This window comes from Psammomys obesus, unplaced genomic scaffold (assembly GCF_907164565.1).
Source record: "Psammomys obesus unplaced genomic scaffold, mPsaObe1.curated_primary_1811, whole genome shotgun sequence".
NCBI classification, from domain to species: domain Eukaryota; kingdom Metazoa; phylum Chordata; class Mammalia; order Rodentia; family Muridae; genus Psammomys; species Psammomys obesus.
The window spans coordinates 1,184,208-1,208,225 of NW_026585895.1; the positions used below are offsets into that span (position 1 = coordinate 1,184,208).

The following is a 24,018-nucleotide window of genomic DNA, read 5'->3' on the forward strand; positions in this document are numbered from 1 at the left end:
GGAGTGCTTTAGAGCGAGGCCCACATGCTTGGCTGGGGTGTGGAAAAGGGTTTCCATAGAGTGCTACAGTTTAGCTCTTTTAGCATGAGATTGCCTGCTCTGGCGTTCCAAAGCCTGTGTCGATACCAAGTGTTACCTCTTGGTTAAGTTGCTGTACCCGTGGAAGCCCATGCCTGGTCGTCTGAGGCACAAGCCTGGCAAGGCCCAGGCCCAGAGGGCTGGAGGCAGACCAGAGGCTACACAGAGGAATAGTGTACAGACACAGAAACAGGAGCCTTGGTCCATAACATGGACTGTGCTCCCCTGAGGGTGGACTCTGTGACTCTGGTTGTGGGCTTTCCCAGGGGCTGCCGACAGAACTGAGACTTCTCCTGGGACCATCTGAATACTACTAGTGCTGTGAGTTAGGCACCCAGGGTGTTTCCTGAGGTGCTCTGAGCGCTCACGTCCCAACACCCCGAGGCTTGTCCCACCCGTGCCCCAATTCGGTGCCAAGCTGCCATGCTATGGCGTGCAGCTGGAGCCCTCCAGCTCCACCCTGCCCCCAGTCCCCAACAGTGACACCTGCCCACAAATGAACCCACACACATGTGCACGGGTCTATGTGAACATAGACCCATGGAGGTAGAAGCAGTAGTTGCCTTAAATACAGACTTTATTATTGTATAAAATGATTCCCTAGAAAATTATTTAGTTCATGTGTATGGATGTTTTGTCTGCATATGTGTCTGTGCACAAGCACGCAGTGCCCATGGAGGGAGAGTTAGTTTATGAACCACCATTTGGGTGCGAGATATCAAACCCAGGCCCTCTGGAAGAGCAGTTAGTGCTCCTAAGAGCTAGTCTACCTCTCCAGCCCCGAGACATTAATATATATATATATATATATATACACATATATATACATACATACATATATATAATGCCCTAAGTCAATAAATCTCCCTCTTCCTGAAGAGGAGACACACACAGGCGATAGCGAAGAATGTCCAAAATCTTTCTGGCTAAGCAGTCAGCTGTTTCGCAAGCCCTTTAGGACAGCGTGACTTTATGACATCTCCCTCCCTTTCGGTGAGCTCTGCTGAGGCTGTGTAGGGAGTCACTTCTGCTCCCAAACGAAGAATTTACAAGAGGCTTCGCTTTGGCTCAGCGTGAAGACAAGCCACTGAAATTCCATTCTTGATGAACAAAGGTCCTGGATGGCGGTTAAATGCCTTGTTTGTTTGTTTAAGGTATGTCTGCCTGCTACAGTTCTCCTGGATGGGCAAAGTCGTTGTGGACACCGGACAGTCAAAGGCGAGCAATGATCAGGAAAGGCATCTTTAAGGTTAGAGGGCAGGGCTTCTGGGCTGGGAGATCATGGATGATTTTGTCCTCTCAGCACGGCACTCACGGTACACCAGGAAGGGATGGGCCAAAGTCAGGAAAATGGCAAGTCCCATCGACACCTGGGGAAACAGGAGGGAGTGACTCGAGTCCAGTACTCCAAGCAGTGGTCACCAGCAGAATGACTAAAGTCTATATAGCCCACTTTGCACCCCAGCACCAACCTGACCTGAAGAACATGCGGCTTATTTTTGTAATTTTCTTTTCTCTCTTTCTTGGGACCAGTCTCTGTGGCTCAGGATGACCTTGAAAGTATAACCCACCTTCCCAAGGGCTAGAAATATAGGCATGGACCACCACATGTGACTTACTCGTGTTAATCCTGTGACCTTGGGAAGCCCCAGCTTGAGTCAGGTTTCTGCCTGTGACCCCAGCTTGAAAAGTAAAACCCTCAAGGTTCTGTTTCTGCTCTACTGAAGAGGCTAACACAGTCAGGCCTCCTGAGCCAGCTTAGGGCGCCCCCTGCTGGAGCCCTAAGCAGTAGGTCCAGCCTGGGTATCCTTTCTAGCCAGGGGCGTGCCACACACAGCCCGGCGGAAGCAGTCCCTGTGTGGTACTCACATATACAGCGGTGCTCTGTGGGGAGACTTTGAACAGAGGAAACTGTAGCAGAGACACGACGGCTGACAAGGCCATCACCAGCCCAAAGAGCTTTCCAAAATGCTCTGCAGGGAAACTAGAGAGAGATAACAGGTTTCAGTGAGTTTTTCTAACACTCCCGGCATGCCCTACCCCCAGCTCTAAGCAGGGACCTGGTATTTGAGAAGGCTTATTGGCCAGCTGCGCTGTCATCTACCCACACAAGCCCTTCCTTCTTCCTCCCATTCTGCTTGATCCTTCTAACCATAAGACACAGAGGAGGCATGGTACCAGGCCCTGTGGGAAGAAAAGCCAGGCTCCGGCTGTGCCTGGGAAGGCCTTAAGGAAAAGATAGATGCAGTCGAAGGAAGCAAGGACAGAGTGCCAAAGACACAAGGAAGGGAAAGTACCTTTCTAAGTCTTCTCTGGAAGAGTGTGAACAGAAACGGGCAGTGGAGGGCAGTTGAGGGCAGTTAGAGTGGACCAGGTAGACAGAGAGCCTCACTGAATCACTGGCGTGTGAATGTTCCGTCTTCCCACCTGTGTCCATCTCCAGCCATCTCCACTTCCACAAGTGACCTTGCCTGGCCACCTCCCGACCTGTCTCAGCCCACAGTTTCCTCACTGCCAGCCCGCTTCCCTTTTCCCAAGCTCACTTACGCCATCGTGAGGAAGGCAGCGTTGCACCCGTAGAGGAAGGAGCGGTTGATCACTTGCAGGATGAAGGTGGCATACAGCAGCTGGATGACAGGAATGGAGGCACACAAGAGAAAGCCCAGGCACAGCAGGGACGTCAGGGCCAACGAAGGCACTGTGGAGCAGAGAGCTGCGGCCTCGAAGGAGGAGCCTGGTTCAGAAGGGAAGAGAGGTGCCTGGAGCTGAGCCCACGGGAGCGTAGGAAAAGCCAAGAGAGGTCATAACCAGGTCACACATCAGCTCCAGCTCCTCAGTGTTGATGGCTGCCCTCCTACATGCCAGCCATGTGTGCCTGCTCGTCTAAGTTCCCCGGGCTCCCTAACCAACTCAAAGATGCAGTAGCCTCTGAACAGGCTCCACACCCAGTCTCATCCCCTGCAAGCCAGAACAGTGATGGCAATGATGAGGATTGGTAATAGCAAAGGACTGGAAACAATCCAAACTGTCACCGACAGTGACACGAACCACATGCCCGCCCTGTAACAGAGGGCTGGACAGCAGTTATAGGGTGAGGAGGGTCTCAGAAACTGTCTTGGAAAAGACAACCACACAACTGTGTGTTCTGCCTTTTACCTAAGAAAGGGAGGCACATAAATATACGTTCGTAGGTGATGACTGTATTTTAAAGAAAAGCAACGAAAGTGCTCACTGAAAGAAATGAGGAAATAAAGGAAAACAAGGAGAGAAGGAACTGTCTTGTTTCTCAGTTTTAGTTCTGAGGAAATGTAAATGCTTAACTTGTGAATGCTTTCAACAAAACTCAAACGGGAAGGAAGCAAGCGAAGCACTCTCAAAAATCAGAAAAAGAAACAAAAAAAGAGTTCAATGAACGTAAGTGTATCCAATTGGACTTGTGTGTATGTACATGTATTACGTGTGTGTGTGTGTGTGTGTGTGTGTGTGTGTGTGTGTGTGTGTGTGTATGTGAGTGTGTGTGTGGGGTCACTGAAGCAAGAGAAAGGCGACTGGAGCGTGCAGAATACCCCTATGAGAATGAATGACATGAAGGCAAGAAAGGAGACTGTTTGGGGGAGGGACTGCAGGAGGGAGGCAGGGCAGAGGGGCAGGAGGGGAGGAAGAGGAAACAGAATGGCGTAGACTGAACATAGGAAATGCCACAACGAAGCCCGCACGATAACTTCAAGTTTTAATTTTAAAAAGGGCGAGCATACAAAGAGAGAGAGATAGACCCATCCTGAAGTCTCCGTTTTTCACTAAGGACCCAAGCCTCGGTGGAGAAACAGGCAGCTCAACAGACCCTAGCAAAGTTCTTGCTGCACTGGAAGGCAAAGCCACTGCCTAAAGCTAAGCCACACCTGAGGGTCCCACACTTTAGACCTTTTAGTGGCCAAAGGTGGGTCAGTGTGAGCCTGAAGAATGGTGAGGACCGCCAAGATGGCTCAGCAAGCAAAGGCGCCTGTCACCAAGCCTGCCAACCCGCGTCCCATCACTGCGGATGGGAGGGGAGAACTGAGCCCCTCAAGTTGGTCTCTAACTTTCGAAAGGGCACCCTGGCATGCACCTACACCCACACAGAAAATAAACAGGAGAAATTGCTTTAAGCTAGGTATGGTAGCCCACGCTTTTAATCCCAGCACTCAGGAAGCAGAGGCTGGTAGATCTTTATGAGTTCAAAGCCAGCCCTTGTCTACACAGTGAGTTCCAAGCCAGCCAGGGCTACATGGAGGGGGCCTGTTTCAAAATCTAAAAACACACAGAAGCTTCTGATAATGGTGAGGACCGGACTGTGGTTCAAAGGAAGAGTGCTTGCAGAGCACGGAGCACAGGAGAAGTCTCCAGCACTAAGAGGGAGGCGGAGCAGAGCAGATAGGAGCATGTCAGACACACTATGGTACTTAAACTTTTTTTTTTTTTTTTTTTTTTTTTTTTTTTTTTCAAAAAAAGCAATCATCCCTCAAAATCATGTAAGATTCTCTCATGGTCTCCACATATGAAATTTTCAAAAATAAAGTTTTTTAAAACAAAAATATTTTTTAAAAACCCAGACACAAAATGAGACCACTGGGCTGCGGTGTGTAGCCAGCTGGGCTCTAAGGACGCAGCCATTCCATTTGTCTCTGGTGGGATGAGGAGAAGCTGTGCCGTTCTGGAACTGGTTAAGCGAAGGAGAAAGGCAAGTGTTTACTTCAGCGTAAAGAAACAATGGAGGAGGAGTCATAGCTGCTAAAAGCTGGAGGAAAGATGAAAATAGCACCCTAATCAAATCACAGGTCTCAAATTGACCACAGTGGTTGCAAAATCATTAGCTGCTTAGGCTGATGGGAAGCGTTATGAACGATGAGCCAGACTAAGTTCTGAAGCGAATGATCCATCTCAGCGTCGTAACAGCAGAGACAGCAAATAGCAGCGGCCTGCAAGGGAACCGGAGAAAGGCCACAACTCCGTTTCTATTTACTCTTGCCAAAAAGAAAATTGAGTCTCCTCCAAGCTTCGAAGCTGCCTGTTTACAGGAAACGCCCAATCAAAAGAACCCATTCATGAAATACCCAAAGGATGCCAAGTCCAATGTGGGAACTCTGACAGGAAAAATACCCACTTTCTTCAACAAATAAACAAGAAGGGGAGGGGCGCTGACGTAAACCGTCGAGAAATGGAACTGGGCTGTAACTCAGTGGTAAAGCATTCGCTCGGCACGCATGAGGATTGGGGAGAGTCTGTTAGCTGGGCACTTGACAGCAGAAAGATCAGAAGTTCAAGGCCATCCTTAACTACATAGTGAGTTCAAGGCCAGCCTGGTAACATAGTAACTTGAAGGCTAGCCTAAACTAGATGAGACCCTGTCTTAAATAAGTAAATATTAAATATATATATGTGTATGTATATATATATATATATATATATATATATATATATATGTATATAGAAATGCAGAATGCACATCAATTGAATTTTGTCCTTTCAACTTTGTGTGGACTTTGTATGGATACACTGGAAAAAAATCAGTCATGAAACAACGTGCTGAGGACAACCAGGAAGACGTGAGAACTAGCTGCATATTAGAAAATACTAAGAAAATGTTGGGATTTCCATGGAGATGCTGACTGCAGAGAGGCTGTTTTTGTTAAGGAGCGCCTTGACTTCAACACTGTAGCAGGGTTAGGTGCAGAGGGCTGAGAAGGGCGTAGACCAGGCCAACGGTACCTGGTTAACCCTCCCCCCAGCTGGGAGTGAAACACCCCAGCACCCCTCTGCTCTGCCGACCACACCCAAAGGATCGCATTCTAACCCTGAGGCTTGGTGAGCAGCCTGCCGCCTTCTCACGCTCTCCGGCTTTCCCACACCTCCCCTGCACTCTGCGTTCTGCTTCATTTGCATCACGCGCTGAAAGGATGCAGCTTCCTGAAGGCCTACTCTGTCAGCCCCGCCATGCCATCGCTCTTCAGCCACCACAGCTCGTCTCCTTTTCCTCCCTTCCTCATCTTTTCCATCTGGTTTAGGTGACACCGCCTCCAAGAAGCCTCACCCAGAACAGGTAGTGTTCACAGCCCTCTGTGTGTTCACAGCCCTCTCTGCGTGTTCATGCTGTATGCTTCCAGAGGTGCCCTGACTCACAGTCTATATCCAGAAAAACTGCCGGAGGCCAAAAATACCAGCAAGTTAAAAATGTATTTAACGTACCTAGCCCATGGGGTATCACGGTTCGGTGTACGGTAGCTCAGATATGCTCAGAGCACTTCACATCACCTGGGCAGAACCGCCTAACAGAAAACCTACTATACAATAATGCACTGAATATCTCGTGTGATTTGTGGACAATGAAAGTAGGAAAATGGGGGCTGGAGAGATGGCTCAGAGGTAAGAGCACTGGCTGCTCTTCTAAAGGTCCTGAGTTTAAGTCCCAGCAACCACCCATAATGAGATCTGATGCCCTCTTCTGGTGTGTGAGAAGATGGAGCACTCATATATAAAATAAATAAATTTTTTTAATGTTAAAAAAAAGAAAGAAAGAAAGTAGGAAAACAGAATGTCTGTGTGGGTGTGGCTTGCCTCGTCACGGAATCAGCCGTCCGCCAGTCACAGGCCATCTGTACTTTGTGGATTGTAACTACCTGACTACCTTTCTCTACCTGCTGGATAAGGAACAGCTTAAGAAGACAAGACGAGCCTGTCTCAGCCACTGTTAAGGGTCTGAACCACGGGCGACACGAAGTGTACAGCCAAGGATGGAACGGACGCACGAACCAGCACAGGAAGAAGGGTCAGGAGATCCCTGCAGAAGCCTGTGAAAACCTCCCCTCCTGGCTCCCTCGCCATCTTACCTGTCTTTTTGGCTTCCTTCTGATATTTCTGTTTAAGGCAGTCCATGAGTAAGCCGTTCCAGGGGGCACACAGCACCCCAAAAAACTGGGTGATGGCAAAGGCGTTTGTGAACGTACTGACTTGTGGCCCGAAAGGCGTAGAGCAGGGTTGGATGAGAAGAGATTTCCAGGTTAATTTACAAGAGAAGGCTCTCCCTTCTGGCCTTTCTCTTCTCCAGCCCTCCTCCCCAGCCCTCTGAAACCCCCTAGAGCACACAGCTTTGCTGGCACAGCGCACACTCCTGAGTCCCTGGGGTCCTGTGTCCCTACCTGAGACCTATGGAAAGGCAGCTCTGAAGCCCACATACCTTGCACACTGTTCCCGCCAGCCAGGGTGGTGAGGAGAGAGTTGAGCGTGCCAATGAACAGGTAATGCCAGAGCTGTATGACAGACAGCCACAGCACGTGCAAGAAGAATCGGCGAGAGAGCACGCAGCTTCGAAAAGAGGCCGTGTGCTGAGGCTGCTGCTGCTGCTCCGGCCCAGAGTTCTCTGCTGGGGAAGAGGAAGGGCTGGATGGGCCAGAGGGGCCCTGGACAACACAGGCTCAGGCCTAAGTTCTCGTCTTTCCTGCCTTCTCTGAGCTGCTGAAACTCCCCCACCTCCACCCCCAACCACGCTGTGTCATCCTGCTCTTCCACCTTGGATGGCTGTCCCGCTGTTCCTCAGTGTCCTGAAAACTGATCTTTCTCTCCCAGCCTGCTCAGTGACACTCCCAGCTGTAGTAGCTTCCTGATCTTTCTCAGCCACAGTGGTGAAATGACAGACAAGATGAGCATTGGGACAGAGTGAGCACTAGTGATGGACTGGTCTGCTTTGTGTCCCCTGCATTTCTTTTGCACTCAGAATCCCTTGTTTCCCTAGGACTCCCTTGTTATCCCTGGTCCAGTTGTGACCTTGAATTAAACGTTCTATTCCTTACCCAGCTGACCAATTTACTCCTCCCTACGCAGGTAGGCTGGCTAAGGCTTTAGAATACATGGAACGCCTGAGGCAGCCTGGTTTCACACCTCTGAAGCCTGGCAGGTTCACTTTCCTCTTGATCATGTGAGCCTTCCACAGTTCTCTTACTCTTTTTATGGTCTGAGACAGGGTCTTACGTAGTGCAGACTGACCTGGAACTCATGTGTAGCTAGGGTTGACCCTGACCCTCTGGTTCTCGCTTCCACTCTGATCAGTCCCACAGCGCTGGGACTGAAGCAGTGCTTCACACACGCTCAGCGAGGACTCTACTGAGCCACACCCCTGGCCCCGTTCCTTTTCTTCCTTAACAAATAACTTTTATTGTGTGTATTTAAGGCATACAACACGCTGTCATCGGGTACATATAGATGGTAAAATGGTTGCCATAGCAAAGCAAATTAACATATCCATCATCTCACATTGTTGCCCATTTTTTGTGTGTGCCAAGAACAGCTAAAATCTGCTCATATAGGAAAAAAAAAATCTCAAATACAATGTAATTCTATTAACTGCCCTGCTCTGGAAACTGCTTTCTCCTGCCCAGCTGCTACTTCTGCCCTATGACCTGCCTCTCTTCAACCCCTCCCTCTTCCTCCTCCTATTTTTACTTCTACTGTAGCTAGCAATGGTTTATAATATTCATAACCAAAGATCCAGAGCAGACAGAGGAGGGAAAAGATGAAGGGATGGAAATGGTACAGACGCATAGAGGTCAGATCCAAGAGACATAAAGAAACAGAAACACAGATACCAGCCTTGGTGCCCTAGAAGCCAGGAGAGGGCAAGGCCGGGCTGTGTGGGATGAGGCCAATGAAGGCAGACTTCAGTGTAAGGAGCATTGAGGTATGCGGATAACGTAAGAACGAGGCATTGACAAGACACAAGGCCTGCCCTATTGGGACCCTCTCTACATGAGGGGATCGAGAAGAAGTGCATGCTCCTGCATGCCTGGCCTGACTGCAGCCTGAGCCCCCGGGAAGGCTTCCTGGAGTTCAGGGCAGATGAGAAGCCACCCAGGCACAGGACTGCTGGCAGCTGCAGGGGGCATGGGTGAACCAGAACTCACCTTCCTTTGGTGAAAGAAATTCCTTTGACTGCAGCTCCTTGATTCCATGCTCAGCCACTTTCTTCTCTTCCTTTCTGGCACCAAACCTGGAGCACAAGCTGTGGAAATGGAAGGCCCAGAAGCCAGGCTAAGAACTGTGAGCTGGACCGAAGCAGAGGGTCCTCGTCCTGCTGCACATGGAACCACTTTTGAGCAACCAAGTGGCAGCCTGGGCCAGTTAAATCGGAATGTCTACTGGCTAGCAGCCAGGTTTACAATTTTCCTTTTGTGTGTGTGTGTGTGTGTGTGTGTGTGTGTGTGTGTGTGTGTGAAGATCTGATTGACTCTCATAAACAGACAGGTTTGGGGTACCCTGGAAGTATGGAGGAAGAGACTGACTCCTGCTCCAAGTCTCAGCTCTGACTTTCTCACACGGCCACCCTCAGAGCCTCAGGTGGAACACGAAGGCTTGTGACCATGAGAATGATATCAGAGTGCACGTGGGGCACAGCCAGCTGCAAGTGGGCAGCAAATGAAGATGCCCCCTATAACTGATGCCAACGTGACTACGGCTTCGCCTCCTCTGTCTCTATCCTTGGCAGTGGGAGTCTGCCTGTTCCTGTCCCCACCTTGGCTAGACATGTGAGCTGCTTCAGCCAAGACCATGAAGCAAACAAGTGACACATCAACTCCAAGTCGAAGCGTCAGAGAACATGTCTGTGCATTTCTATCTTCTCTCTGAACCCCAGATCCACTATGTGCACACACCCAAGTAAACCTGCTGGAGCACTAGCCTGTGACACAGACATTCCTGTCACTCCAAACCCAGTGTAAGCAAACCCATACCAACCAGCCAACTCCCTGCTAACACATCAAATGATCAAAGGCATAAGTGATAAGCTCATCCAAGTCTGGCTGCAACGTAAGAAATAAATTCTTAGGAACTGGAGAGATGGCTCAGCCGTCAGGACGTTCTGCTGCTCTGGAGGATCCAGGCTTGGTTCCCAGTACCCATATGGCAGCTCATACCATCTGTGACTCCAATTCTAGGGGACCCTTTTCTGACCTCCATGAACACCAAGCACATCCATGGTATACATGCATTTACACAGGCAAAACACTCATACACATAAAATGAAAATAAGTGAATCTTTGAAAAAAATAGGAAAGAAACAACGAGAGGAAGAAATGCTTAGTATCCTTGCTGTGCAGGAGTCGCTAACTATGAGCTCTTCTCCTACAGCAGGTTCAATCATCCTTCTTCCTACTTAGCTCAGACGGGAACCGGCCGGCCATGCTTACCCATAGCTGTAGCTGGGGGGAAGTGGGAAGGGGATGTGTCCCCGGGGCATCAGGAGGAAAGTCCGCCCAACGTGCCAGGCACTGCACACAGACAGGAAGAGGAAGGAAGCCCTGAGGCTGACGCCCCGCTCGTAAAGAAGCTGCAGAGAAAAGAACACATCAGCGTAACCACAAGAGCATAACAGACCTTGCCAACAGTGCAGAGAAACCCCAGTGTCTGTAGATGGGCGAATAAATGAACAAACGTGCTATGGCCACTTGACAGAGTATAATATTCAGCCTTTAAAAGGGAGGAATAAGATGGCACCCAGCACAACAGAGACAAACCTTGAGAACAGACATCGAGTGAAGATAGCCAGTCCCAAAAAGACAAATTCTGTCTCGTTCTACTTACAAGACATTCCTGGGACAGTTGGACTCATAGAAAGTAGGATGGCCGTTTCCAGAGGCTGGAAACAGGGATGGGAAGAATGTGGAGCTTGTGTTTCATGGGTACAGGGTTCCAGTTTTATAGGGTGAACTTTCTGGAGACGGATGATGGTCTCCAGCATAGGGTTGCACCGCAGCAGAAATGTGTGCAAACTACTAACCTGTACACTTAACACATCATGGGTTCCGGGTCAGCAAGACGGCTGGGAGGGTAAAGCTGCCTGCTGGCACCCTGGTGACCTGAGTTCAACCCCACAGCCCATACGGTGGATAGAGTCCCACAAGTTGTCTTCTCCTCCACAGGCATGTTGTCACACGCACACACACTACATCCAGAAACAAGTTTTAAAACTTTTATGCTATATGTGTTTTATCATGTGTGAAAAGTGTAGGAGGCAGACGCTGAAAGCCGCATTTCCAAAGCCTAAGCCTCCTGCCTGCCCTCCTGCAGCTATACAAAGATCCCGGTCCTCATGTCCCTTCACCCAGGGCCCCGTGGCAGCAGGGGAGCCATCTTGAGCTGGCCTTACAATCTGTGGAGCCTCCTCACACAACTCCCAGAGATCACTTAGCATAAAGCTATTTCTTCCCCAATAACAAGCCGTTCTTCTGGCCAACCCTTCACATGAGAGCTCATCTTACAAAACACCTCCGTGGGGAGCTGAAGGACCACCCTTCCCTGTGCGCTCCTGGGCGAGTCCCCTCACAAAAGGAACCTCTAAAGTCCTCAACTTCCAGGTTAGAGACCACAAATGGTGACGGGGGTGACACTGAGGTCTGGAGAAGGAAGATGGCCACACGGGAAGCAAATGAGTCAGCTCCTGCTCCAGGTCCTCCCTTCCACCTCCAAAGCCTTACCTGGGAAGGAAAGAGAACCTGGAAAATGCCTCCTGCACCACCAGCAGAGGGTCTAGAGAGCCCAGAGAATCACACCCTCTACGCAAGGTGCTCTAAATGACGTTCGTGAGCCCGAGGGGTCCAACCCAGGTTGGGCGGCTTAGGGTCCAGCATTTTTCACTCTGGTTACTCACACTGTGTTCCAGTCTGTTGCCTCACAAAGTGTGGCTTACTACAGTGTCCTAACACCTTCCTTCCCACTGCAGGCTTCAGAGAGGAAGAAGAGAGGGAGACAAAGAAGAAGGCTTTTGTTTTGACGCAGGTTCTGAGGCAGGCCAGGCAGGCTTCAGGCTCGCTGGATTAGATGACCTTGAACTTCTGGTCCCCCTCGTGCTGGGATTACAGGCATGCTCCGAAGCTTGATTGTGCAGTGCTGGAGGCTGAACTCCAGGCTTTGTGCATGCGAGGCAGGCATCCTAACAACTGAGTTAGTGCCCAGCCTATTGGTTTTCTTTCTACTCTGCTTTCACCCTCCTTCAAGGAGGAAACACCCCCTGAAGTTCGGCTCTATACACCCACTTTATCTCCCTGCAAGGGCTGTATGCCATGCACGCTCTATGTGTCTCTGGTAGCAGAGACAGAGATCACCAGCTAGCTTACACCAGTCAGAACTCATCCCACTGGTTCTGGCAAAATACTAGCCAGATAACTCTGTTAGCATCCGACTTAGCAAACACCAAAATCACTAGCAAAGCCAGGTGATTCCTGCCTGTGGCCTCAGCCCTGGAGAGCTTAAGGCAAACAGATTGAGAGTTTGAGGCTAGCCTGGGCTACAAGATTCAGTCCAGCCTGCCCTACACAGTCAGACGCTGTCTCAAAAACAAATTAATTGAAGTGAGGTGTCATGGTACACATCTATAATCCCAGCACTCAGAAGGCTAAGGAAGAAAGATCATGAGTTTGAGTTTGAGTATTGGGCCAGCTTAAGAGGCCTTGTCTTAAATAATGATAACAACTGATGTAATTTAATTTAAAAAAAAATCAGAGAATGGTTGTTAGAGGGTCACTAATATCCGTGCCAACACTTTGTCCTCCTGACATGACTAGCCCTTGGGAGAGATAGAGAGGCCCCTGTGTAGTCTCTAAGGCCCTCACTAACCCTTTCCATTCTGTTTTGCAAAGCGGAAGCACACATCAGCAAACGCCGCCTTTTACAGAGTTCCTAGTTTCTGTCCTTCCCTGACCCAAGGGATGCCATGACCACATCTTCCTTCCTCACTGAGCAAAGACTGTAAGCTTAGTGTGAAGAGGGAGCTTAGCAGTCGCCAGCTTAGCTCTAGAAACAAGCAGGCCTAAGTACAGGTTCAAACGCCACAGGGCCGGGCACAGAGGCTGGCAAGCTAAGACTCGATGGACTGTGCCGCCTGCACTGAAGGCTGGAAGAAGCCACACAGGGCTCACAGGACAAGTGCCTGGACTAAGTAAAGGCTCGAGGGCTGAGGAAATGTTGAGTAAGAGCACACTCTGTGTGCAGATGCGTGTGTGTGAAAGTGTGTGGAGGCCAGAGGCCAGCCTTGGGTACCATCCTCAGAAGAAAGGGTCTCTCATTGGCCTTGGGACTGGCCACGTAAACTAAGCTAGCCCCAGAGATTTGCCTGCTTCCAACACCCCACGCTGGGATTACACGCATACCAGGACACTGAGCTTTTTCACTCGGGTCCCAAGAGTCTAACTCGGGACTCGCGCTCACACACATAGCAGGCACTTTCCTGACTGGGCCACCAGCCCCAGCCACTGGCATTTTTACCTTAATGATGAGGAAGACTGCTGAGGAGGAGTCAAACGCTCCGTTGTAGAGGGTGATGATGGTTGAACGGTGTTTGCCAAAAAGATTCCCAATCTGAAGAAGACAAGCAGAGCTAACTTATTCCTGAAACAATTATCCTCTCTCCTCAGCACGCAGCACAGGCCAGGCTCGATTAATCCGACCCTCTTACAGCCCAATTCCTCCCACCCTGGCTTGGGTCAACCCCCCTGGAAACAAATGATGCCTGCACCAACCCCAGGCGCCTGGGGTGAGGAGGGGGATGCGGGCTCACACCTGCAGGTTGGTGATGAGAAACAGGATTCCTCCCACAGCGAGCATGGGCATGGCCAGGAAGAGCAGCATGGCTGACTCTGGAACCATAAGAGTCACGGGAGTGGTGAGGTCCTCTCCCCTCTCTCCAGGAGGCTCCACCCCACCAGCTTCAAACTCCCAACAACACAGCAGCTCCGCACTCGTGTCACCAGCCCGAGGGTGTCCTTGGAGGTCTCACTATAGATGGTTGTGAGCCACCATGTGGTTGCTGGGAATTAAACTCAGGACCTCTAAGGAATACTAGTCAGTGCTCTTAACCTCTGAGCCATCTCTCCAGCCTCCAGGCTCATATATTTGAATGCTTGGTCATTGTGGAGTGGCACTACTTAACAGGGATTAGGAGGTGTGGCCTTGGAGTGGGCATGGCCTTGGAGTGGGCGTGGCCTTGTTGGTGGATGTGGCCTTGGAGTGGGTGTGGCCTCGTTGCTGGCCTCGTATAGTATAACTTGGGGATGGACGTTGGAGTTTCAGAAGCCCAAGCCAGGCTTTACGTTTCTTTCCTGCGGCCTGTGGATGCAGCTGTAAACCTCCCAACGACCTCGCCAGCACCACGTCTGCCTGTTTCCCGCCATGCCGACAAAGGACTAGGCCTCTGAAACTGTAAGCCGGCCTCAATGAAATGCATTCTTTATAGGAGTTGCCGTAGCCGAGCGCGGTGGAGCGCGCCTGTGATCCCAGCACTACGGGAGGCAGAGGCAGGCAGATCGCTGTGAGTTTGAGGCCAGCCTGGTCTACAAAAGGAGTCCAGGACAGCCGGGGCTACGCAGAGAAATCCTCTCTCAAAAAACCGAGAGGTGCTGCCGCAAAATTACAAGGAACCTGAGAGGCCTAAGGTAGTCTCCCGGCTTCTGTATAAGTAAACCACACGCCCTCCAAGCACACTCAAGGAAGGACAGCACATGTCTACAACTCAACTAAGTTATAACATGAAGAATGGGGGCTTATTGCTCAAAACTCCCAAATGTAATTGCACACAGAAGTGATAATATAAATAAATAAGGAGACCTATTGCTCAGAGCTCACAAATGTGACTTCTGTGAGACTTGTGTGGAACAAAACAGCCGCTGGTTTGCTGAAAACAAGTGGTGCCAACCTGATAACGTCAGCTGGCCTCGACACAGCTATTACACAACGTGTTTACAGATTTTCATTTCCCAACCCCCCAAATCAAGCCAGCGAATCTGACCCTGGGGAAGAATGTTGGGGGTTACCTCACCTCCAGCCCAGCCACACACCTCTAGGCCCACTTCCCACTGTTTACCTGTGGCCTCAGGCGAATCCCAAGCTGGTGTGTGGCCTCTAGTCTTATCTCACCTATCTATCTCAGTTACTAGTGTAACAGCAGGAGAGGAAAGCAGGCAGACTGGGATGCCCAGATGTTTACAGTAGTAACCTTTGGTAGCAATTTCTTTTTTTTTTTTGGGGGGGGGGGGAGGGGACAGGGTTGTCGATTTTGATTCTGCTAAGTGAAGATATTTTCAAAATTATTGTGCATGTTACAAAAAAAGTAAAACCTGAGAGAACATTTTAATACTGTGTAGACATAACCCTTTCCTCAGTAGGATAAAGTTTTCACAGACAGGCAACAACTCAGCAACTCTTGGGGATTCTTTTCAAATTGTGGACCTCTGAAAACCCCACAAGCCCTTTGCCTCCTGCACCTGGCCCATCCATCCGCTCCCCCATGCCTGTCTCTCCCACCTGTCTGCACTCACCTGCCGAGGTGAAGGCGATGATGAGTGTGGCACAGGTGTAGAAAAATCTGAAACACAGGAGCATCCAATTAAGAGAAGAGACATGAGGGCCAAGCAGGAGGCTGCTAGCCTGGCCTTCAAGAGGAGGTAGAACTTGATGCTATGGTCAGCCAGGGAACTCCAGAGGCATAGCCATGTCTGAGAGGCTCAGCCCCAGAGAAGCCCCCACAGACTGACAGGCTGTCCTGACCCCACAGACAGTAAGTGTGAGAAGAAATCTCAACGGCAAACATGATGAGAACCTAGAATCACCTGGCAACGAGGTGATTAGTTAAGTCACGTGGGCAGCCCCATCTGGACGTGGGCCCGGCTGTTCCCATGGCAGGGGCTCCTGGACAGCATAAAACAGGGAGCGTAAGCCCGGCACCATCCTCTGCTTCACTGCAGATGTGGTGTGAACTGCTCTCTCCAGCCCCTGCCACTGTGACACTTCTGCCATGATGGACCACAACCTGGAACTGTGAAAAAGGGCTTTCTCCCTCAAGTTGCTTCTGTCCAGGGTTTTACCCCAGTGACAGGGTCTAAGGCCAAGCTGGGAAGTCTTGGATAATGAGCTCAACTGACAACACGCTGTGTAAAAGACTCAAGCACAGTGGACAGGCACAGGCCCTCTTGTCCTGAGGCTCTGGGAAACAGGACTGATGCCTCGTGTTCAAAGCCCTGAATTCTAACTCCTCCTCCACATATGTATGTCTTTGTACAAGGTGCTGCCTTTCTCTGGGCCATGGTGGCCTTTTCTGGAAAAAGAAAGGGTTAGTTATGACATGCAGCCACAAATAGCTGTAAATTTGGACTAACGGAATCATAAACTCAGTAAAAACAACAAAAAAAAGTTATCAAGATGGTGCGTGTGTGTGTGTGTGTGTGTGGTGTGTGTGTGTGTGTGGTGTGTGTGGTGTGTGGTGTGTGTGTGTGTGTGTGTGTGTGTGTGTGTGTGTGTGGTGTGTGTGTGTGTGGTGTGTGTGTGTGTGTGTGTGTGTGTGTGTGTGCGTGTGTGTGTGCGTGTGCGTGTGTGTGTGTGTGGACTGCATGGCTGTTGAGAGTTCAGGTGACAACTTGGTGTCACAGTGTCAGAAACGCTGGACACGCCTGGACCAGACTGATCTAGATTCCAAACTCAGTCATTGAGTTTGAAGCTGGGGGTGTGACTTAGACGCTGTGGTTTCTTGAATGAAGAGCCCTGACAGGCTCATACATGTTTGTCCTTGGTCAACTTGGTGGAAAGGAGTAGAAGGCAGAGCCTTGTTGGAGGAGGCGTGTCACCCGCGGCTCTGATGCTTCAGAAGCCAACAAGCGCCCCAGAATACTCTCTGCTTCCTGCTTGTGGATCTAGGTGTGAGCTCATAGCTGCTGTTCCAGATGCCTAAGGTCATGGTTATGTTGTGCAGGCAATTCAACTGGCCTGCCCTGAGGAGCCTTTACCTGCCCTGAGGAGCCTTTACCTGCCCTGAGGAGCCTTTACCTGCCCTGAGGAGCCTTTACCTGCCCTGAGAACGTCCTATGTCAGTACCTGAGTCCGATGACATCATCAAGGCCAGGTACTTTGGGTCCACTGCTCCACCCTTCCTCTCTTCCTCTCTTGCATTCTTCTCTGCTCTCTGTTGTCCCTCTGTCTCTCTGTCTCTGCCCTCATGGCTCACTCAGACCCTAACGCTCTTCTGCATCCATTCCCCCGAATAAGCTCTTTCATATAAGATCTGTTGTGTGTGCATGTGGCATCATTTTTAAATCCTAACAGCTCTGCCTTCCCTCGCCATCACACAGTCTGGAACCATGAGCCCAATTAAGTGTTTCCTTTTATAATTTGCCTTGGTCATAGTTTTTTGTCACAGCAACAGGAAAATAACCACTATAGAAGTAGACACTTGCCTGGCTTGCATGAAGCCCTGGGTTCTATTCCCAGCAGCATTTTAAAAAAAAAAAAAAAAAAGTTCAGGTGATTCCAGGGTAAAACCCAGGGTTCCGGGGCCCCTGAGTGGTGGAGGACTCTGCAAAGAGAGATAACCAACTCGGTGCCATAAAGCAGAAGTTCAAAGGACACGTGGTGGGGAAGAAGCCACAACAGGAAATGAAAATTAAAGCTTCCATCTGACTTATTCACCCCATAGCATGAAGTGTGGGGAACTTGCTTTACTCTACCCTCCCTCCATTCTGATGGCTCATCACACACATGCTCCTGCTCTGAGCTGTATCAGGGCTCAGCAGACCCCTGCTTATCGCTGAACCTGGCCGTGAGCGTATGGCAATCAGGAGTCAGCAGACCCCTGTGAAAGCAACAAAGGCCTCTGACTCATATGCAGGGGAAACCTACATGGCAAGAGCCTCCTGTCTAGTCAGAGAGAACCCGAAATTCCACCAACAGGGTTACGCAGAGAATGATGAGCAGGAGGGAGTGAAGATGAAGCCTGAGCTACGTAGATGTGAGGCCCTGCCAGAAATGAGACTGGGGATTCCAGAGACAATGAGAGCAGAGGGTATCAACTGTACATTTTGTTGGCTTTGTAGCTCTGGCCTCTCAGGAAGTTGAGCATGTAACAGGATAAGACATTACTGGCAACAGGGAACTGAGGGTGTAGGAAGAGAGGGGCCCTGTGGAAGTCCACACCCTGTACGTGACCCAGCTGCCACTGCAGGGCTTCTCCCCAAATCAGACTGCTGCCTGAACACCCCCTCTATCGCTCTGCCCAGGCCGAAGCTCTCAACTTACATGGCTATAAGGCGGGCCACGGTAGTCTTGAAGCGGTCAAAGATGTAGCCCGTGGGAAAGGTCATGAAGTTGTTCATGAAGGATGCCAGGGTGAAGATGAGTGAGAACTTCTCATCCTGAGATTTGGAGTCTGGGAAAGAAACGCTCTTAGCAACCCCGGTTATGCATGATTCGGAACAAGAATCGCCCCAACCTTCCTGCCAGGTAAATTCTCAGACAGCCCCAAGACTAGACTCCCCTCTACCCTGAACAGCTTTTTGGATTGGAAAGCTGATTATCAAGTTGCATTAAAACAGAGAGGTCTCTCAAGGCCTTTACAAGCTGCACTTTCTTCCTTAGCACCCTCCACACTGTGGCAGCAGGGGGCTGCTGACGACTGCCTCCATCAAAGAAAGTCTGGTAAGGTGAGTGGCAAATGGCGTCCTCGTGTGTGTGTGTGTGTGTGTGTGTGTGTGTGTGTGTGTGTGTTTGAGACAGGGTTTCTCTGTGTAGCCCTGGCTGTCATGGACTCGCTTTGTAGAGCAGGCTGGCCTCGAACTCACAGCGATCCACCTGCCTCTGCCTCCTGAGAGCTGGGATTGAAAGGGTGTACCACCAAGCTGGGCTCTCTATTCTTTCCCCCGTCCCTGCGAACAGCTGCCTTTAAAGGCCGTCCTTGTCCTTACCAGGGGGCTCTGTTGCATTGCTCCAATGCCAGCAGTCCTGGCCACAGGACCTTTCAAAGTACTTTTCTTTTTTGAACACAAACAACAGTGAAGTCCAGCCAAAGAGGACACCGGCAAAACCGATACATTCCAACAGCCCGGTCAAGAGGGTGGCCAGGTAAAGGGGCAGGCCTCGGTGAGCCATGGTCTGAGGTGAAGTGGATCAGCAAACCCTATCCCGAACGTCTGAGACGGACCACTGGTGGGGATGTGTGGAAATTCTCTTTGGCAAACCCTTGACTTCAGAACCTTCTTGTTCCAGCTGTCCCTGGGTTGGGCAAGAGGCACCATGGAATGGTCTGTCCGGATCCCGGAAGAAAAGGCAGGAGCAGCCTGGTACAAGAAGCCTGTGGAAAAGGCAGCAGCGGAAAAGCGGTCCTCAGGAGAAGGGCTGTGGTGCTCTGGGAAGTGAACCAAACTTTCACACACGACCAGGGAATGTAGCTTAGCAGCGATAGTCAATTATCAGAGTTCAATCTCAAACGTGGAAAGACAAAAAAAAAAAAAAAAATACCAAAAGCCCCAAAACTGTTCACTCCTGCTTTCGTTCACGGCATCTGTGCATCTGTAAGGCGGGGGTCTCAGTGGTAACACATGCCTTAGAGGGGAAAACCATCCTGCCCAGTATTTAGGGGCATCACAAGAGGTGGGGACCCCTGACTTGGAAGTCTGAATGAAATGCACAGGCGCAGCCACCCCAGCCATTCACAGGACATGAGGGGCCCTACACCTGCTAATGCTCCATCTAGCAGCTAGCGCTCTTCAGGGAGACATAGTGAAACAAAAACTTCTGAAGGTTTCTTCAAGTTGCGCCAGGGTCACTAGGCAAAAATACCCAACAAGACCCTTGTGTGGGAGCACAATCCCCACGCCCCCTGCCTCCACCGACACCCGCCAACTTCCACCAGGCCCAGAGGTGGCGCCCCATCCCGCAGCCGCTCCCTCCCAGATCGCTGTCCCCGCAGCCCCACCGCCATCAGGCCGCCACCCTGCGCCGCCCTGTCTGCCCCTGCCAGGCCCGACCCAGCCTTGCCCGACCTGACCGGGCCCGGTGTCCTACCCGGTCCTGCCCGCGCGCGCCGAGCCCTGGGTCCTGCACGCGCCTGGGCCGGGTTTCCTTGCTCTCATCGCCCCTCCCAGTCCTCTGCTCACCTCCTCCCGCTTGCCCCTTCCCGTAAGGGCTTGGGACCCGCCCCCCGGTCTCCATCACTTCCTTCTTCTTCTCGCTCTCTCTCTCTCTCTCTCTCTCTCTTTTTTTTTTTTTGAAACCTTCTTTTTCCCTACCTCAACAGCTGCCTAGGATTCGGACAGGGTGTCTTTTGCTCTCTTTTGGCTGGCTTTAAGCCATTAGGTTACCCTGCCTCTGCCGTCCCTAACCAAGGTAGTTTTAACAGTTCCAGGAACTGGTCCAGCCGTAGAGGTCAAAGGGCACAGCGCGTGGATGCAAGCACATTTCCAGCGCTTTACCTTGTCCACTTAAGTCGGCAGGGATACAGTGTTTCCCCCTTGCCCATCAGCTCACTCCCCGCCCCAAACTTACCCCCAAAACTGCCAAGAAAACCCCACCGTAAAATCAGGGAGCTGGAATCAGGACAGAGGTGCTTATCAGAAACCATCACTGGAGGAGCCCTTGCATTTCACCCCTAAGGACCCTTGTCATTCTCCCCCCCCACACGTGCTGAAACCCCCGGCCCAGGTTCTGAGAAAGGCTTCCTGCCAGACTGCATTGATTAACTATTCATTCATCACCCCATTTTTTATTAATCAAAGACATTTATAATTGCCCATCGGAGCTTGTGATCAGCATGAGATAGCTGGCCTAACCAGCTGTGTTGCTCAGCCCAGCGCAGAGCAAATGAGCTGATGTCTTCCTCTCCTGGGCCGAAGTTTTCTCCTCTCCCTTGAGAGAGAGTTCCTTAGGCATTGGATGGGACCTGTGCCCAGCTTCTGGCTCAGCCCTCTTTCCAAAGAAAAAACAGAAAGATGGTGGGAAGGCCAGCACCAGAAGAGTTTTCCAGATTACTACCGAACAGAGTATCAAAAAAAGGCTGTTCAAGGGGCTTACTGCGATGGGGGGAGGGGGTGCTGTGGTCCTGCACCCTACAGACTTCAACTGGGGCTGGCTGAGTGGCTCTAAAATGGGTGCAGAGCACCGCAGTTACCAGAGCTGTCCTCAAAGAGGCGTCAAGTACATATGAAGCCCCCTGGAGCAGAGGGAAATGGGCTTTCCAGAGAAGGAGCTTAGTGGAGAATCCTAAAAGGAATTTGCCTCAGGTCATGCCACACATCATAAAAGTTGCCCATTCCCCAAACATCTGCTCTCAACTCATCCAGTCTTTCTTCTCCTCCTCCTTCTCCTCCTCCTCTTCTTCTCAGAGATAGGGTTTCCATGTGTCGCCCTGGCTGTCCTGCACTGCCTCTGCAGACCAGGCCAGCCTCGAACGCCCAGAGATCTGCCTGCCTCTGCCTCTCTGGGTACTGGGGTTACAGGCATTGCCACCGCGCCTGGCTCAACTCATCCAGACTGAACGCCAGATACTGAAACATTGCAGAAAACATTTTTAAATTAAATTTTAAAGAAAGAAGGGAGGGTGAGGATGGAAAACTAAAAATACAACAACTCAAGACAAAAGGAAGCACAGAGAAAGATTTTTCTGTTTTACTGCAAGTCACAGAGACACTGCTATGAATGCAAGCCCGGTCTCTGCATGGGCTCCTGTGTTGCTCTCCTGAGGACCTGCTGCATAAGGAAATGGAAAGAGCAAAGGAAGAACAGGAAAGGTCAAAGCCGAGATAGAGAGAATTTAGAATGCAAAACAGCAGGAGTAGTCAGGAGGGCTCACAAGCAGGCCAGAGCACACAGCATCACAAGCTAGGCAGTTCCTCTCTGTCAGGGAGGAGCCTCACCCTATACCCCACTTGACTGTGCAGGAAGCTCTGCCTCTAGCAACATGACAGGCCTGCAGCCACTGTCGAGTGCGGTTCTGAGACTATCCCGAGCCTTGGTCCTGTCTGCTTCAGTCCCTGCAGCTGGCTGCTCTGCTGCTGCAGATGCTGCGGGAGCTGTTCTGAGAAGCTGCTCTCCAGTGAGGACTTTCTCACAGCATCAGAGAGACATCAGAGTGGTTATAATAAGATCTGACTGGAGCACCAGCATCCGCAGCCTTTCTGTTCATCTCCTTCCCTTTCACTCCATTCCCTTATTGTTATTAATTTTGATTGCCTGGCTCAATGAATACCTGCAAAGCATGAGGCTCTGTGCTGGGTACCAGAATTCAGGAACTCAGACACCTCATTTTTTTTAATTCAACTTTATTTTTCATAATTTACTCAATTTACGTCCCTTGTCTTCTCCCGGTCTTACCTCCCTCCATCTTCCTCCCTCTTCCCTTCCCCTATTTCTCAGAAAAGGGGAGTCCTCCTCTTTTACCATTTGACCTCAGCCTATAAAGTCTCATCAGGACTGCCTGGATCCTCTTCCTCTGTGGGTGGTGCCACCCCACCAGGGGGAAGTGATCAAGGAGCAGGCAACAGAGTTCATGTCACCCATATAGAGACTGAGCTGCCTATGGGCTCCATCCGAGCAGGGGGTCTAGGTCCTTTCTACGCATGATCCTTGGTTGCTGCATCAGTCTCTGGAGGACCCCCATGGGCCCCGATTTGTTGACACTGTTGGTCTTTTTTGGAGAGCCTGTCTTCTCTGGGTCCTTCTATTCCTATGACTCCCTACCCTCTACCCAAAGTTTGGCTGTGAATCTTAGCATCAGCTTTGCTCCCCTGCTGGGTGGAGTCTTTCAGAGGCATCTGTGGTAGGCATCCATTCTGTTCTCTGTCTTCAATTGCTTCCAGTGTCTATTCTATTTGTCCTTCTGAATGAGAATTAAGCGTCCTCCCTAGAATCCTCCTCCTTTAGGTCTGTGGATTGTAGCAGGGTTATTTTGTATTATATGGCTAATATCCGCTTATAAGTGAGTACATGCCATGTGTGTCTTTCTGCTTCTGGAATACGTCACTCAGGATGATCTTTTCAAGTTAGCACCATTTGCCTGCAAATTTCATGATTTCCTTGTTTTTAATAGCAGAGTAGTATTCCATTGTGTGAATGTACCACAATTTCTGTATCCATTCCTCCGCTGAGGGGCATCTGGGCTGTTTCCAGATTGTGGCTGTTACAGATAAAGGCAGCTCATCCTTAAGCCAAGGAGGCAAAGAAGACCCAGCAAGAGAACGTCCTTTCAGACAGAGATGAGCATAATACTTTCAACTAACAAATGGGGCCAGGACAGAGCCTAGACAGAGTAAGAACATTCTGGAACCAAGACAGATACTGGCAAGGGCAGTGGCAAGGCTTAGGCCAGAGCAGGTACCTGGATGAAGGTATTTGAAGTTCTGCCCATATCAATCAGTCCTATTGATTCCACCTCTTTACATCTATCTTGCTTACCCTTGGCTACTTCCATAGCCAGATACTCATCTTTCACAGGCTTTACCTACCTCTGTGCCATGAGCACATCTGCCCTACAGGGTTCCCATTGGATAACACTATTTACCTGTTTGAATTCTTTCCCATGAACCAGCTGGTGAGGGCTAGCCCAGGTTCTGGGATAAAAGCTATGAATACCACATGGACTTATGTGGCTAGCCACACAAGGCAAAATGAATGAGCTGTATCAAATATGGAGGTGAAAAGACCAGGGCTGTAGCTCAGCTGAGTGCCTTCCTAGCATGAAGCATGAATCCTGGGTTCCAACCTTGTCACTGTTGGTAAAGGAGCTCACCTGTAGCCAAGACATCCTGGCTACATAACAAGTCAAAGGCCAGCCTGGGCTACGTGGAACTCTGTCCATGTAGACAGATGATGGATGGATGGATAGATGGATGGATGGATGGATGGATGGATGGATGGATGGACGGACGGACGGACAGACAGATAGATAGATAATGGATGGATGGACAGATGGACAGATGGATGGACGGATGGACGGATGGATGGATGGATGGATGGATGGACAAACGGACAGATGGATGGATGGATGGATGGATGGATGGATGGACAGACGGACAGATGGATGGATGGATGGATGGATGATGGATGGACGGATGGACGGACAGACAGATAGATAGATAATGGATGAATGGACAGATAGACAGACAGATG

General features: G+C 50.4%; 1 protein-coding gene across 3 annotated transcripts; it reads right to left on the reverse strand.

The window, feature by feature from the left end:
* Positions 1 to 637: 637 nt before the first annotated feature.
* Positions 638 to 19,985, reverse strand: Slc43a3 (solute carrier family 43 member 3). Of its 3 annotated transcripts, none has more exons than XM_055600883.1 (13): positions 19,921 to 19,985; positions 18,822 to 19,207; positions 18,157 to 18,286; positions 15,411 to 15,457; positions 13,657 to 13,733; positions 13,363 to 13,455; positions 10,290 to 10,429; positions 9,009 to 9,106; positions 7,289 to 7,471; positions 6,942 to 7,061; positions 2,626 to 2,812; positions 1,948 to 2,062; positions 638 to 1,448 (listed from the first exon to the last, which is right to left on the reverse strand). In XM_055600883.1, exons 2-13 carry the CDS (start codon positions 19,003 to 19,005, stop codon positions 1,329 to 1,331), a joined length of 1,494 nt encoding a protein of 497 aa, XP_055456858.1. In that variant the 5' UTR covers positions 19,006 to 19,207; positions 19,921 to 19,985; the 3' UTR covers positions 638 to 1,328. The 3 variants fall into 3 exon arrangements, with proteins under 3 accessions (XP_055456858.1, XP_055456856.1, XP_055456857.1); XM_055600881.1 differs by having other exon boundaries at positions 7,289 to 7,474; XM_055600882.1 differs by having other exon boundaries at positions 7,289 to 7,474; positions 19,899 to 19,970.
* Between the last annotated feature and the right edge of the window lie 4,033 nt (positions 19,986 to 24,018).

Bases quoted from the DNA above. Each gene is read 5' to 3' on its own strand.
- Slc43a3 (XM_055600881.1), bottom strand. From the start codon at position 19,005: ATGGCTCACCGAGGCCTGCCCCTTTACCTGGCCACCCTCTTGACCGGG. The intron at 7,475-9,008 runs GTGAGTTCTGGT...CCTCTTCCCCAG, and splicing joins ATTTCTTTCACCAAAGGAAG to CAGAGAACTCTGGGCCGGAG. The intron at 2,063-2,625 runs GTAAGTGAGCTT...ATCTCTCTCTAG, and splicing joins GCTGCCTTCCTCACGATGGC to TTTCCCTGCAGAGCATTTTG.